Genomic DNA, 17,543 nt, shown 5'->3' with positions numbered 1-17,543 from the left:
GTGTATGTTGTGGAGGCGAAGGTGGAGGTGGTGTGGGCAGATGAGGTATTCAAGAAAAACCCTACTTTATCAACTGTATAATGCTTCATGGTGAGGCCTGTACCGCTCCTTCATCATCACTCGAGGGAGGTTCTATCAATGGGCTGTATTCAGGACCTGCTCTTTCCTGATTTTTAAATATTCGTCAACTTTGCGTAGATCCAAACATCAAGGTAGTGGCATAACCCGCTTTTCACACAAGAGCATTTTAATCCAAGTATTCAAAGATCTCAAATACTTACCTTGTGGTCCTTTGAAGAAGCGTCGCTCTACTTCGTTGTAGTTGACTGAGTTATCGATCATGAATTTTGTCACAAATCCACCTATGACTCAGTCAAGCCAGTGATCAATAGCATGCATGATCTTATCTTCAGAAGCTTCCAACCTCCACACTAGCTTCGAGGTCCACACTATTGGATCATCAAGCCTCCACCTTATTCGGCCGTCTGCCAATTTAGTGATCCACTTGTATAGTTCAATCGGGAAGGTGCAAAAAAAAATCTTATGTATTTCTGTGTACAGATATTTGTCCAACCACTATTCTTTTGTCAAGCATGGATTTCTATTTTCTTGCGTCGCGAATTCGTGAGTCTTCCTATCCAACCACTTCCCAATTTCCTTCTTAGTTGGATTCCAATGATGCAGCATCACACATCTCTTTATGAAGATCCCAGTTCCGATAACAGAACCATTTGTTGGCTTAGTGGGTCCTGACCCAGGCTCAGAGTTAGTTGCACCAAAAAAATCCCTACACTACTGGCCCTTTCGGCATCAATCCGCGGAGCGAGGATTGAAGTCTCACCCGAAGCAGTATCGGGGGATGCTAGAACCAAGTTTCCACACCCAGAGATGGGTGTAATGTCGTTTTGTGCCCTAAATATGCCTTTGCGTAGATCAATAAGCCCTTATGGCTTATCGATGGAACTCCCTTTAATCAGCCTCTAGACCTCCATGAAGGTCTACGACTTTCTTTCACGGACCCTGAATAAGTAGATTAACTACTTACGCGCATCAAAGATTACTCTTAACCCAATAATTACTCATATCGGCTTAAGTGTTCGATAACTTTAACATACAACAAGATAATATTTGCGTAAACAGTTAACATCAATTGCGTTCATATAACAATATAGATCAGGTAAAGTCACGCATCAATACATCATTATTTCATAAAACCACCATTCATCACAACATAAAGCACATTCATACATAACAGAAGTAAATAGAAGAACATAGGAATTTCTAAAACAATCTTATTTATTGATATTCAGTTAATGCTTACAGACTCAAGACTTCCATGCACACTCAGCTGTAGGGGTTTGCGCACTTAGCTGCGGACATTACTCTAGGCCTCTGCGCACACAGCTGCAGAGCCTTCCTTATTACCCTCCTACATTAACTCTCTAGACTTCTCCCATAGACAACTTCATTAATTGCTCTACTACTGCTTTAGACTCTCTAAGACACACCTATTTATACAATCCCATGGTCTGCGGACCATGTGTAGATCTTCAAAATCTGACTCAACTTACATAAAAGAAGGGTAAAACCCTTTATGACTCTTTAATTATCTACATGCTCCACGACCACAATTTATAGAGACTTTACATTTTATACAACAAAACTTGGGCTTTTTCCCCAAAACTTGACCCAGGGGACCCCATCCCAACAAAAGGAAACCCAACACACTCACCAGTGGGGGTGAGTGACATGGGTCACTCTTTCCAAAAATGGACAGTGCGATGAGCGCAAAGGGTTTTCAAAATTTTGATTTTGAGTTGGATTTTCTCCCAAAATTTTCCAATTTGCCGATCTTATATCTATTTTGTGTTATTTTCCAGACATTCACTAGAGAGAAATGACTTTTACCCGGAGAGAAAGAGAACATGAGTCTCAAGATATGGTTGCTTCCAATGACCTAACAACGATTCAAGCTTTGAGAAAATGTGGGCTTCTCAAGTTTTTTATGATTTCGGGCATGAGGACCCAATTAAAGTTATTGGAGTATTTGGTTAGATGATGGGACACACAGGGAAAATACTTCAAGTTTGGGGTACATATTGTCATGATAGATTTCGAGGACATCTACTTCTTGACAGGGTTATCACGGAGAGGATCTCCCATTCCATTAGCTAGATTTAGGAGATGCAGGGATATAGTTAAAATCTACATTGTTGCTCATTTTTGACCTCGTGCTGAAATAACCAAAGATGGGAAAATTGAGATAAAGGATGTTGTATGGATTCCTCTGAGGACAATCCTTTTCACTATTGCTTAGTTGGCTGGAAGTGTTGCTTTACACTTAGCTACCAAGACCCAAATACAATATTCCTTAAAGTGCTTGGAGCCTACAATATTCAATTGGTGTGAAGGATTTCTAGTCAATTTGAAGGAACAACTCAGTAGAGAAAAGGCCGGACGATTGAAGAACTTCAGATACAACTCCATCATGGTATCATTTGCTTTACAAAGAGTGCCATTGCTACAACCTCAATGGATAACTTGCGAATTTCTAGGAACTAGAGAGCCTCTTATGAGGCAATGGGTAGATTTAATGGCTAAGCACGAAGGAGCGCCCGTGATGACATTCACTCCTATCATCTTTGATTGGCTATATGAGCAACTAATTATGATGGAGGACTACCCATATGCCAGAGCTGCTTTACGTGGGGATCTAGAGCTCATTTTACTTGAAGTCGAGCAATGGAATGATGCAAGTAAAACAAAATCATTTCGAATATTTTTTGGTTTTTTGGATTTTACAATGTTTTATTATTTTAAGTGTATCAGAGAATAACTATTGGTTTTAGATGCAAATATTGAACTTGTGCTACTAGTAGCCATGTTACCTATTCATCAATGAGCACATCCACATCTTGTATAACATAGTTACCGATCAAACGAGAAAATGACCTAGTACCCATTTTTTTGAGGTAGAAAAAAATCACTCGATTTTGAAAAATGGTGATTCAAATGACACCTTTTTTTTGGAGCATATTTTTGCCACTTAATTTTTTTTTATGTATCAAGTATGAAGAATTTTTTTAAATGGTAGTGACTTTCATGCTGATTTTGAAAAATGTTGATGCAACATCAACACATTTTTTTAGAGGGCTTATTTTTTACACTAATATATATATATATATATATATATATATATATATATTATATATATATAATTTTATTTAATTTTTTTTTTTTTTTTTTTTTTTTTTTTTTTTATGTATCAAGTGTGAACATTTTTTTGTTAGTGATTTTCATCTTGATTTTGAAAAGCGCTGATAAGCATCAATCCTTTTTGTTTAAAGGGCTTAGTTTTTTAAATTTTCTAATGAATTAAGTGTGGATAATGTTTTTTAATTGTTGGTGATTTTCATGTTAGTAATAAAACATAAAAATAAAAATAAAAAAGTTTTTACACTTTAAGTTTTCTAATGAATTAAGTGTGGATACTTTTTTTTAATTGTTAGTGATTTTCATGTTAGTAAAAAAAAAATCATGACAAAAAAATCAAATTCAAAAAAAGAAGAAGAAGAAGAAGAAGAAAACAAAACAAAAAGCCTATAAAAATGTTAAAAAAACATAAAACATGACAAAAATAAAAATAATAAAAACATTTTAGTAATAAAACATAAAAATATAAAAAAAATAGAAAAAACATAACAAAAATAAAAAAACATAAAAATAAAAATAAGAATAAAAAACTTGACAAAAAAAATAAAAATAACATAAAAATAAAACATAAAACATGTTGGTAATAAAAGATAAAAATAAGACATAAAACATGTTAGTAATGGAAAAAACAAAAAAAAAAAAACCATTATATATATATATATATATATATATATATATATATATATATATGAAATTTATGAAAAAAGAAAAAGAAAAAACCTATAAAAAAAAAAAAAACCAAAATTAACTAGTAAAAGTAAAAAAATTGAATAAAAATTAATGAAAAAATAATTTAAAAAAAATCAAAAAATAAATTAATAAATTATTTTTTTGCAAAAATAATATATAATTTAAAGAAAAAGAAATTAAACCACAAAAAAATATATATATATATATATATATATATATATTTAAAAAAAAAAAAAACCTCATTAGAAAAAGAAATTGAACCACAAAAAAAATAGAAAAACAATATATATATATTAAAAAAAAAAATTAAAATTATTACCAAAAAATATTAAAATTGGAAAAAAAATAAATTAAATAATAAAATAATAAAAATGTTTAAATTAAATAATTTAAATAAACAAAAAAAAATAAAACATAAAAAAAAAAAAAAAAAAAAAAAAAAAATAAAATATTTAAAAATTATTTTTAAAAATTAAAATCATAAAAATAAAGAAATAAAATTAATTAAAAACAAAAAACATTTAAAAAAATAAAAATTCAAAACGTTTAAAAAAAATTAAATTATAAATATTAAAAAAAAATCAATACATATTAAAAAACAAAATTCAAAACAAATTAAAAAAACATTTAAATTAAAAAAATTTAGAAAAATAAAATAAAAATAAACCATTAAAAAAAAATAAAAAATAAAAACAATACAATTAAAAAAAACTCAAAAAAATAAAATAAAAACAATACAATAAAAAAAACATTAAAAAAAAACAATTAAAAAAATATAAAAAACAATACCATTAAAAAAAAAACATAAAAAAAACAATTAGAAAATAAAAAATAAAAAACTATACAATTAAAAAAACATAAAAAAAAAGTCAAACCTCCACCGCCCCAGCCCTCCCTCACCCCTCTCCCCTCCCCATACTCAGCCCGATACTTACCCTCTCCCCTCCCCCTACTTCCGCCCCCCACTCTCCTCGCCAATGGCCAAGAGGCCGCAGGCCGATTCCGGGGATCGGCCTGCGACCTGTTTGCTGCTAGCTGGGCCCGAGTGGGGACGGGAGGTAGGGGCGCAAGGGTCGGTGGAAGGAGGAGGGGAGAGGGGAAGATCGAGGGGTGCTTGTGGGGGACGATAGTTTTTTTTAATTGTTTTATATTTTATTTTTTTCATTTTTTTGTTTTGTTTTTGTTTTATTGTTTTTTATAATTGTATTGTTTATTTTTATTTATTTTTAATTGTATTGTTTTTCTATTTTTATTTTTTTTAATTGTATTGTTTTTTTCTTTTTTATGTTTTTTTAATTGTATTGTTTTTTTCTTTTTTATGCTTTTTTAATTGTATTGCCTTTTTTAATTTTTTTTTGGTTTGTTTGTTTGTTTGTTTTGTTTTTTTTTTTTATAATATATATGTTTTTTAAAACTTACATATTTTTTATTTCATTTTTTTTTATAAATTTTAAAATTTAAATATTTGTAATTTTTTTTTTAAATTTTAATTCAATTTTTTTATTTATTTAATTTTATTTTTTAGTAATTATTTAACATTTCTTATTTATTTATTTATTTAAATTTTTTTATTTTTACAAATTAATTCTGATTTTTTTTACATTTTTATTAATAATATAATTTTTATAGCTTCCAACTATGATTTCAACCTCAAATATTCTTTATTCTATTAATTCTATTAAATAATAACATAGAAAATGAAATTTAAATAATAAATTAATAAATAAATATTATGACATTTTATTTCAATTAATTTTATTACAAAATAACATTGAAAATGAAAATAAATAAATAAATAGTTAATTAATATTATATCTCATTTACTAATTCTTAATTCCTAACAACCTTTTCCTAACTGTAAATCTCAATAATGTGATTAATACCAAAGGCAATCCCATTATTAATACGAACCATAAAAATATAAAAAAATTATCTTCAAAGATAACTTAATGAGACTAAACCCACACTAGCAAACCCATAGATAACTCAAGAGTTGACATTAGTAGAAAACAAAAATCTAAAAAAATTGTCTTCAAAGATAACTTAATGAGACTAAACCCACAGTGGCAAACCCGTAGATAACTCAAGAGTTGACATTAGTAGAAAACCCGTAGATAACTCAAGAGTTAACAATTATTGTTTATATAGATAATGTTATTTATTTATTATTATTTTTAAAAATAATTAAAAATATCAATTTATTAACATTATTTTTTACTTAATAATATTCGGTTAACATCTATAAATCATTTTCAATAACATTTGTCATATTGCTTAATTTTCACTATGATATAAATATTTAATAAATAGTACCCTTAAATCACATTAAAAATTAAAAAATGACTTGATGGGACCAAACCCACAATAGTTAACGGATCCAAACCTCATGAGTTGAGATTTATTATTTATATAGATAATGTTAATGTTTAAAAATATTATATCAAAATAAAATTAAAATAGGTCATATGCTCTTTTATCTCTCGTATTTATTCCTTATTATTTAAAAAAAACAAATATTAAAAACAATTTCAAATATTAATTTATTAACATTATTTTCTACTTAATAATATTTAGTTAAAGACTTTTCACCTCCATTTAAACTGAGCAGAATTTTTTCGCTGGCTGAGAGCGCACGCATAGGCTTGACCTAGCTGCCTTCGTTGCCTCCCGCAACCTTCTTGCTTGGTAGCCCCCTGCTGCTGGGCCTCCTTGAGCTCGGTCTCGGCCCCTCCTTGATGGTTCTCCTCTCCCTGGGCAACTTCCCATTCTTTTCCCTTCTCTCGGCACCCTCCTGCTACTGAGTTTTCCTCCACCATGCCCCTCTCTGTAGGGGGAGACTCTTCCTCTCAGCATGGAATAGACGAACAAGAAGCAGCATTTGTAGCTTTAATAGTAGAAAACAGAGCTCAAAAAGCCAGGCCGACTACCAGCAAATTTGTGAAGAAGTTAGCAGACATACTAGAGATCTCTTTACCCCCAACTCTACCCAGGAAAGCCACTATATCTTTTAACTTAACGTGGTTTGGTAGGACAATTTATGGGGTTGTGGCCCTCCCCAGAGCGGTACAAAAATGGGTGGAGAGAAATTGGAGTGCAAATATACAACAAAAAATAGCTATAAATTTCTGTGGAAGGGGATATTTCACTTTCCTATTCGAAACCAAAGAAGGTAGGAATCCAATATTCAGAAATGGTCCTTACTTTATGGACTCTAGAGGCTTGTATCTGAACAGAGGGTCACCAGATTTTGACCAAGAGATGGACATTCCAAGCACTGTGCTGGTGTGGGTTATATTGGCACACCTTCCCCTCCACTGTTGGGGCAATGAGTCAATGAAAGCTATCGAAAATGTGGTTGGCAAGTATATAGACAAATGTGAGCCAAAAGATAACATGCACGGTTGTGCTCGAATCTGCGTGGAAGTAGATCTGGGGAAAGGACTACCGGAGGCAATAAAAATCAAGGTGGACCAATGGACTCACATCCAGCAGCTGGACTATGAACAAATCCCTTTCAAATGCAAGGTATGCCATGAATACGGTCATTTTGCAAATAGGTGTAGTAAATTAAAAGAAGTAGAGAATTCTGAGAATGTTGAGACACAAGAAGATACTTGGGAACAAGTAAAACGAAAGAAGCCCCATAATAAACAAGCTGCTCCGAACCCCTCTCAGCCCCTCGAAACCTTAGCTTCAGCCTCTATCCCTCCTATCATCGAGGACCCTCCAGTAAACCCGACCTCAAACCCTTTTGAAATTATGGGGGAAGACTTGCCATCCCCTCATTCCCCTACCCAAGCCAATGCATTAGCCATCATCTCTTCTCCCACCCAGAGCTTATCCTCCCCCCCACCCACCGTTGATCGAATTCTAACAAGAAACAAAGTCAAAGAAAGCACCCATGTGTGGGATCATCTGAAAAAATCAGGAAAGAAATCCAACAAAGAAATAAGAGATGAAGCAGCAGCAAAGGAAATGGCCATCGACACCCAAAAGCCAGTGGACTCCTTCCTCGGCATACAAAAGGGAAGTGGGGAAAAAAATCAGCAAAAGGAAAAGGGTGGAATTCACCACAAATCGAGTAAATAATGACTATGATCTCTTGGAACAGTAGGGGTTTGGGCTCCTCTCTCAAAACCAACGCAACTCGAGACATAATAAAACAGGAACAATCAGACATTTTCATGATCCAAGAGACCAAAGTCAGCAACCAAGAGGTTCAAAAATTGATCAAGACTCAAAAAAGTTATGAAGGAACAACTATGGACTCCAATGGAGCATCAGGTGATATCTGCACGTTGTGGAACAAATGGAAATGGGAACTCATCAATAAAAAACTCAACAACTATTGGGTTAGGACAGATCTAAAAAATAAGAAAACAAACGAAGAGTATATTGTTATAAATATATACTCTCCAAACCACTACAGAGATAAAACTATGTGCTAGGAATTAGTAAAAGAAGAAGCACAAGAAGGTCCAAGAAGAAATCTAGTTATAGGATGGGATTTAAACTTGATTCGACATATAGATGAGAAGCTGGGAGGCAATTACTTCAGTGATCCCTCAAGAGCAGCCTTGGAAGACATCATAGAAGTGCACAAACTTCTTGACATTCCACCAAGCAATGGAAGATTTACTTGGAGTAATAAAAGATTGGAAGCTCATAATATAAAGGAAAGACTAGATAGAATTTTGATTCAAGAGAATATAACAACAACCTTCCCAACCATCAAAAGAAAAATAGTGCACGCTTCTTCCTCTGACCATAAGCTGTGGTGTTGATCTTGGATAGGCTGGAGAATCTTGGTCCAATCCCTTTCAAATATTAGAAACTCTAGGATAGCAAGGAAGATTTTGGTAAGCTCTTAAAGGAAAGTTGGGAAACCTTTGTTTTAGGCTCCCCACATTACATATGGGAAACTAAATTAAAAAATTTAAGATCAGATCTAAAAGTTTGGGCAAGAGGAAACGCTCTTAAGGAAAAAAATAAAAAAATAGAGCTGCAAAAGAAACTTGAAAACTGGAGCAAGGAGAAAGAAAATCTACAAGTTACCGAGCAAGATCATGCTTTTGAAAAAGAAATCTTCTTGGATCTTTACAAGCAAAACAGGCAAGAGGAGGAGGAAATTAGGCAAAAGTCAAAATGCTTATGGCTTAAAGTGGGAGATAAAAACACCACTTTTTTTCACAATAATTTAAAGATAAGAAGAGTTGGCAACCAAATTGATAAAATTCAAGTGGAAGGACAAGAAATAAAGGAAATGGAGGAAATAAAAGAGGCAGCTCATAATTATTACAAAAACCTCCTTTCAGCAAGTGGACAGCAAAGAGTTCCTCCAGCAAATCAACAACAAAATAAATGAACAACAAAACAGAGAGTTGGAGAAACAGGTCACAGAGGAAGAAATTATAGAGGCAATTTGGAGCATGCACCTAGAAAAAGCTCCTGGACCGGATGGGTTCACCATAGCTTTCTACAACAACCATTGGACTACAATAAAAAAAGATTTAGTAAGGATGATCAAAAACGCTTTCAAAAAAAATAAAGTGGGTGAAAACACCAAAGCATCCCATTTGGCTCTCATCCCGAAAGAACCCAATCCAATCTTTTTTGACAGATATAGGCCAATCTCTTTATGCAATTCCTCTTACAAAATCATCACAAAAATATTGGCAAATAGACTGAAAAAATTCTGCCTAGTATCATTTCAGAAAACCAAGGCGGCTTTGTCCCTAAAAGACAGATAACAGATAATGTAATATTGGTTCAGGAAGCCATCCACAACAGTATCCAAAGTAAGGAAAAATGCATGGTTATAAAGCTGGACATGGCCAATGCTTTCGACTGAGTGAACCATAACTACCTTGCTGTCACTCTTCAAAAGTTCGGCATCTCCCCCAAGTTTATTGATATTATTATGGCTTGCATTTCCAATCCTTGGATTGCTCTGTTGATCAATGGTAGGCCAAGCAGATATTTTCGAAGCACCAGAGGTTTGAGGCAAGGGTGTCCACTTTCCCCATTCCTCTTTATCTTGATGGCAGAAACGTTGAGTATTCAGCTAGAAAGTCAAAGAGAAAAAAGGAAAATTACAGGCATTAGAATAGCCCGCGGGGTTAAAGAAATAAACCACTCGCTCTTTGCTAACGACACTCTTCTCATAGGGGGAGCCTCTAGTATCATAGCCAGGTGGTTCAAAAAATTTCTTGATGATTTCCTCGATGTCTCAGGAGGCCTTCTAAATAACAAAAAATGCAGAATTTACACTTGGAATGTGCCAATAAATATAATGCAGAGGATCTCTCAAATTATGGATATCCCGGTTCAGTTAAAATGGTGTCATTTTACTTATCTTGGTTTACCACTGGCAAAAGAAATGGTTAAGACAGAGGTTTGGAACAAACAAATTGAAAAAATGAGGGGGAAAATACAAAGTTGGGGGATGACGTGGCTAAATCTAGCAGGCAGAACAATTTTAATTAAAGCTCTCCTCTCAGCCTTGCCAATTTATCAATATGCTTTAATTTTGGCCCCGACAAGCATTCACAAACAAATGGAGCTAATCACTAGAGGCTTCCTTTGGCAAGGAGGAAAACAAGATTCAAAAAAATTCAGTCTTGTTCGATGGGATCAAGTGACTCTCCCTTTCGAAAAAGGAGGTATATCTATCAGGATTCCATGTTTGACAAACAAGGCCCTTGGTATCAATCTTGTCTGGTGAATGCTAAATGGGAAGGATCAATGGTGGGGCGAACCTTTCTCAAGGAAATATCTTAATTGTCAGCGGTCAAAGATGCTTATAGAAATTATTCCAGACCACCCTTGCACCTAAATTTGGAAACTCGTCAAGAAAATTATTCCACAAATTAGAGACCATATCTCTAAGAACCCGGGGAACGGGAAAAACACCTCTACTTGGAACAACAGATTAATGGGAGCAACACCCTTGAACCAACATCAAAATTTAAGAGGCCTGAAAGAGTGGATGGATGAGAAAGGCACAACCTCTTTATATTCCATCTCTGATTGGGAACAAAATAGATGGATCGCTTGGAGAATTCAGTCTCTTCCAAATAGACTGAAAAATCAGTGGGAAGATTTGAAGCTTCTTCTTGCTAGAGCTGCTCCCATAAATAAAAGAAGCCAGGACAGTTATATTTAGGACCCAAGCGGAGGCAATTTCACAGTTAAATCAGGCTACAAATTTCTTCAAAATCACAACAATCATGAAAATTGGAACCTTTGGTCAGCTGTTTGGAAGAATGAATGCCTCCCCAAAATTAAATTTTTCGCCTAGACTCTTCTAAAAGGAAATATCCTTACGACGGAAAATTTAAGGAAGAAAGGTTTTCATGGCCCCTCTATTTGTGTCTTGTGTCAAAAAGATGAAGAAAGCATTCAACACCTCTTATTGAATTGCACTATTGCAAAACAATGCTGGAAGCAACTCATCAGTCCTCTTGAAATGAACATTGACACAACTGAACAATTGATAAACTTAAACAAAAATGGGGTGCAAAGTTATCCATATGTCAAGAAAAAAAAAACTGCCATAATTCGAATTTGGAAGTGCCTTCCTTCCACTCTTTGTTGGCAAATTTGGTTAGCTAGGAATAAGTGCATTTTTAAAGGTCAAAAACCAAATTAGCCAAAACTTGGGTCCATTTTAGCCAAAACTTGGGGGCAAATTTCGAAGATGATAAGCGCAAATGGTGTCCCAATCATGGATCAAAACAGCTGGAAGCAAGAAGAAAAGGTTTGGTATAGCAAAGCCCTCATTGAAGGCTCAGCTAAGACACAATTTTCAAAGAAGATAGGAAGGAAAACTAGAGAGTGGAAACTTCGTGGAAATGAAAAGGAGATAGAGGAATGGACCAAAAATCAAAGAAAATACACTCTTTTCTTCGATGGAGCCTCTAAGAATAACCCTGGAAGAGTAGGGGCAGGCGGGTTAATAATTGATCCAAATGGTGAGACAATTGCTACTTATGAATGGGGGCTTGGGACTATGACAAACAATACAGCGGAGGCCTACAGTTTGCTTATGGGCTCCAGTATCCTCAAAAGACTCCAGGTTAAAGATCCAATCATAATTGGAGACTCAACGATTATAATTGTTGCAATGGAAGTGGGGAGAGACTTTAAAATAAACTCAGGCAAAGAATCTTGGACAACTTAAAAATTCTGGGAAATGTTGTTTTTAAACTGTGTTCTAAGGAATCATAATCAAAAGGTTGATTCACTCGCCAACAAGGAAGTGGATCAAAGGGTTGGGACTGTGAAAGAAATCCAAGAAACTTATGAAAAAGCAATCCCTTAATTTGCCTCTGCTGGAGGTTTGGCCCAAGGTACAAAGCACAGCTAAGCACATCAACTCGAAAGAAGAAAATCTCCCTCATACGAATAAGCAGTAGGAGATCCTAATGCACTTGTCTGGGAGGAATATCTTAGCCAATCCTTCTCGTGCAGAGAGGAAAATCCTCATTATGAAGAAACAGAGGCTTCGCGATCTGCTCCAAAAAAGAAACCACCTCCAGGATCAAAACATAACTTATACACATCATGTCAATCAAGGTACTGCCCATACTGAGTTGAACAGAAAGTTGGGCAAGCACGATTTTCAGGGTATCACTCCAAAGAAAGCTGAGAAGAATCACGAGCCTAGCAAGCTAATTCAGGCCTATAAAAAGCATCCCAAGTTCAGGAACCTCCATCAAAATCATCATCGAACAATTGGTGAGAGAGAGCATCGTTTCTCAAGTAAAAAGGAGCGCTCGGGTTTTCAGGCTCATAAGGGAGGTGATCTAATAGTGATCAACATTCTCTGTAACACTCCCATTGCGTAGAAGCCGAGTAGAGGTAAGCAAGTCGTTTATAGAATTAGTCTTGTTTTACAAGTCGACCTTTTCTGCAGACTCACCATTGTTTTAAGAGTGTTCAGGTTATTGCTTTTTGAGGCTTTGTCTCTCCTATTTTGGCCTCTAATCCTGTCTTCTAAGGCCATTGATACTGACCCCTTTGATCAGAACCACTCTTTGTTGAACAAAAGCCCGATTCCCCTTTTGCTCACCCTGTGTAATCTTCCTTCTCCGTATCCCTCCACCATTTTCCTTCTTAGTTGCGTTCTTGGTCCGTTTCATAATTTCAGAGGATCCTCTATGTCTAGTCACTGGTCGCTCTTCCCAGACCTCTCTAGTTCTCTCAGCTTCCCTTTCTCTTGGAAGTCCCAGTTCATCAGGTCCAAAACTCTCTCATCTTGCCTTCCCATCTTTCATAGGCATATCCATTTAGCTTTCAACATCGACTATCACTCCAACAAGCTCAGAAGCTCCCAGCATAAGGCCAGAGATCAGAAGAGTAATACAGCTGACAAGCCTTTCAAGATGTCTTGTAATCCATTAGAGAAAGTGGAGAAAAATGATAGTTGCGCTCTGTGTCGTGCCAATTGTTTCATGATTGGTCGCTTCATTCAAACACTCAAAGACCTCCGTTCTGAGATGAAGAGTGTGAATAACTACAAGCAAACTGAAATCGAGAACCAGAGAGCCGAGATTGAAGCGCTGAAGGACAAGTGTAAGCATCTTGAGGATGCAGTTGATTATATAAACTCTCTGAACCAAAGCGAGCAGGGTGAAGCTTCCTCAAGATACAGTAAAAAGAAGGGTCATTATCTTGAGGAATCTGTAAACCAATTTTGGTGAACTCCATGTCTCCTTCCTCAAATGCACTGCAAATTTTGCTTGCTTCTTGGTTAGTTTGTTCGGCAATATGGGTATTTTCTTTTCCAGCATTTTAGAAACAAGGTCTCTTATGTCGAGGTAGGGATTGCGCTCCCCTTTTGTGCCTCCATAAAAGACATTTTGCACTCGAAATGTAACATGACTCTATCCTCTTTCTGTTTTTTATAATACAAAAATATCTGACCTTTTTATATTACTTAATTTTCAATATGATATAAATATTCAATAAATAAGACTTTTAAATCACATTAAAAATTAATACATTAACTTTAAATATTAAATATTTAAAAGTTAATTGAATTTTAGTATTTTCTTATTTAAATTTTTTAATTATAAAAAATTATAATGAAAAAAATAACATAAATTTATAGTAATATTTTTACTGTCTATCATTATTTTCCAAAAATAACTTAATTAATTCTAAAAATATTTAGTTTTATATTTTTTACTCATTAATTAATCTTCCAAAAATACTTAATTAATTCTAAAAATATTTAGTTTAATATTTTTTACTCATTAATTATTTGAATAGTACTTGACTTAACAATATGTACCCATGATCTTCACATTACTTAGCTCAAATAGACATTAATAGCTCTTCAATGCTATTTGAGTAAACTCTAAGATTATTAACAATTATTTAATTACCTTCTAAAAAAATTATTTAATTAATTTAAAAAATATTTAATATAATAGCTTTTTACCCATTAATTGCTAAGAGTAATACTTAACTTAGTAATTTGTAATCATGATCTTCACATTACCTAGCTCTTCAAAGCTATTTGAGCAACTTGAAGATTATCAATAATTATTTAATTACCTAACCTTGCTTTCTAAAAAAACATTACTTAATTAATTTTAAAAATATTTAATATAATAGCTTTTTACCCATTAATTGCTAAGAGTAATACTTAACTTAGTAATTTGTAATCATGATCTTCACATTACCCACTCTTCAAATCAATACTTTATTAATTCTAAAAATATTTAGTTTATATTTTTTACTCATTAATTATTTGAATAATACTTGACTTAACAATATGTACCCATGATCTTCACATTACTTAGCTCAAATAGACATTACTTAGCTCTTCAATGCTATTTGAGTAAACTCGAAGATTATTAATGATTATTTAATTACCTTCTAAAAAAATTATTTAATTAATTTAAAAAATATTTAATATAATAGCTTTTTACCCATTAATTGCTAAGAGTAATACTTAACTTAGTAATTTGTAATCATGATCTTCACATTACCCAGCTCTTCAAAGCTATTTGAGGGGACTTGAAGATTGTCAATAATTATTTAATTACCTAACCTTGCTTTCTAAAAAAAATTACTTAATTAATTTTAAAAATATTTAATATAATAGCTTTTTACCCATTAATTGCTAAGAGTAATACTTAGTAATTTGTAATCATGATCTTCACATTACCTAGCTCTTCAAATCTATACTTAATTAATTCTAAAAATATTTAGTTTAATCTTTTTTACTCATTAATTACTTGAATAATACTTGACTTAACAATATGTACTCATAATCTTTACATTACTTAACTCAAATAGACATTACTTAGCTCTTCAATGTTATTTGAGTAAACTCGAAGATTATTGATAATTATTTAATTACCTTCTAAAAAAAATTATTTAATTAATTTAAAAAATATTTAATATAATAGCTTTTTACCCATTAATTGCTAAGAGTAATACTTAACTTAGTAATTTGTAATCATGATCTTCACATTACCTAGCTCTTCAAAACTATTTGAGCGGACTTGAAGATTATCAATAATTATTTAATTACCTAACTTTGCTTTCTAAAAAAATTACTTAATTAATTTTAAGAATATTTAATATAATAGCTTTTTACCCTTTAATTACTAAGAATAATACTTAACTTAGTAATTTGTAATCATGATCTTCACATTACACTTCAAATCTATTTGAGTGAACTTAAGATTATCAATAATTCTTTAATTAGGTAACATTGCTTTCTAAAAATACTTAAAATAATTTAAAAATATTTAATTTAATAATTTCTACCCATTAATTACTGAAACTAGGACCTAACTTAGTCTTGATATTACTCAGCTCTTCAAGTGATCTCGACTTTACTTCGTCTTCAAGACTATTTGAGCTTATCGTTATTTCAGTCATGACTTGAAGTGTATAAAAGGATCATCGGTGGGACAGGCAATTATATGGCTACTTGCGTAGTGGGTACTGTGCATTGATCATGGAGGTTCTTCCACCCGAACTAATTAGAGAATGTCTGCTAAGAGTGCCTTACACATATCACCCCAACCTCGCAGCTGTATGTAGAAGGTGGGAGGCGGTGGTGAAGAACCCCGAGTTCTATGAAGACAGAAAAAAGTTTGGTATTTCCCAGCACTGTATATGTGTCACCGAGATCCGGCTATATCGTCATGGTTTTGATATACAATATTGGATTAGTGTGTATGACCCTGTGGAAGGCACCTGGGAACAACTCCCTCGCATTCCCCACTTCCCTGGCGATCATCATCAAGGAATTCCATTAAATTGCCACAACGTTTGTGTGAATCGGAAGCTTCTTTTGTTAGGCGGAAGGAATCCCAACGACCTGAAGAGTGTATATACCGTTCTCATCTACGACTTCACATGTGCTAAGTGGAGCCGTGGTACAGACATGCCCATCCTTGCAATCGCTAGCGCTTGCACCGTTTCCCCGGAAGGGCTGGTTTACGTTGCCGGAGGAAGGGACCGCGAGGGAAATAGTCTGCGGGGAGCAGCAGTTTACAATGTAGAGAAAGACGAGTGGAAGATTCTCCCTCATATGAACCAACAGTGGTCCCGCTGCCTTGGCGCTTTCATTGCCGGGAAATTCTTCGTGGTAGGTGATTCGAGGAATGTGCGCAGTGATGCGCAGAGGGTGGCTGCGGAAGTTTACGATCCAGAAAAAGGGGCGTGGGCCACACTTCCCGATATGTTGACGGTCTCGAAGGGACGTGTCGGTTCTTCTTCAGACGGAGTGTTGTATTGCTTTCAGAAGGAGGAAGGCGAGGTGAAGGTCTATAATTCAAAGGAAAACGTTTGGAGGTCAGTGGGTCCTCTTCCACAAACGCTTGGAAGGATTGAGTGTTGCGGAGCGTGGCGCGACGGAATTTTAGTTAGCGATGTGGGGCGTTTAGGCCCTGCTAATCGCGATAATTTTTTCTACCTGTGGAAGCCTCCGCGTAAAGAATGTGAAGCAGAATTAGTGGGTGGAGAGTGGAGTGCCATTCCCGTTAAGAAGCTTATGGACTATGATCAATTTATTGAGTATGTTGTTACTTTAGAGATTTAAAATTAAACTTACAGGGCTTAGCATCTCATCATAGGGCTTAGCATATCATCGCTGATCGAATCAGTTAGCGACCGAACTCTGGTATGAAAAGTCTGACTGAACTTTGATAATATTCGTTATTAGCCCTTGTCTTCCGCAGCGCAGTGACTATAGCGATCAATGGGCTTTTAACTAGCATTAAATTGCTTTGACTGAGTATTACATTCACCATTAAACCAATGAATGGAAATTTTTGATATATCAAATTTTTATATGGTAAGTTTTAATTTGGATATCATATTTTTATGATAAGTTTTAATTTGATCTCTTATTGCAGGGAAAATGGAAAACGGTATGATTTTATTATGGTAAGTTTTAATTTGGATTTTTTATCGCAGGAAAACAGTATGATTTTATTAAAACTCAGCATAATCGTTTCAAATTTCACTTGAACACATTATCGTGTACTTCACATTAAATTTAATTTAAAGTTTTGTTTCTTCACTGCAATATACATATATCCAAAGCAATGCAGCTTAGTGGCAAGCCGCATATCCTTCTCTGTCCATAGCAATGGAGCTCATGGCAAGAT

General features: G+C 34.1%; 1 protein-coding gene across 1 annotated transcript; it reads left to right on the top strand.

Annotated features, from left to right (window-relative positions):
* Positions 1 to 15,883: 15,883 nt before the first annotated feature.
* On the top strand, positions 15,884 to 16,972 carry LOC149187477 (F-box/kelch-repeat protein At1g80440-like). The gene has a single exon (XM_089409675.1). The coding sequence runs from the start codon at positions 15,884 to 15,886 to the stop codon at positions 16,970 to 16,972; it is 1,089 nt and encodes a 362-aa protein (XP_089265801.1).
* Positions 16,973 to 17,543: the final 571 nt, after the last annotated feature.

The sequence above is a fragment of the Pinus tabuliformis genome, chromosome 3_1 (assembly GCF_031772625.1).
Source record: "Pinus tabuliformis cultivar Carrire ecotype Pingquan chromosome 3_1, CPIR1, whole genome shotgun sequence".
NCBI classification, from domain to species: Eukaryota; Viridiplantae; Streptophyta; class Pinopsida; order Pinales; family Pinaceae; genus Pinus; species Pinus tabuliformis.
This window is presented reverse-complemented; position numbering and strand designations above follow the sequence as displayed.

Bases quoted from the DNA above. Each gene is read 5' to 3' on its own strand.
- LOC149187477 (XM_089409675.1), top strand. From the start codon at position 15,884: ATGGAGGTTCTTCCACCCGAACTAATTAGAGAATGTCTGCTAAGAGTG.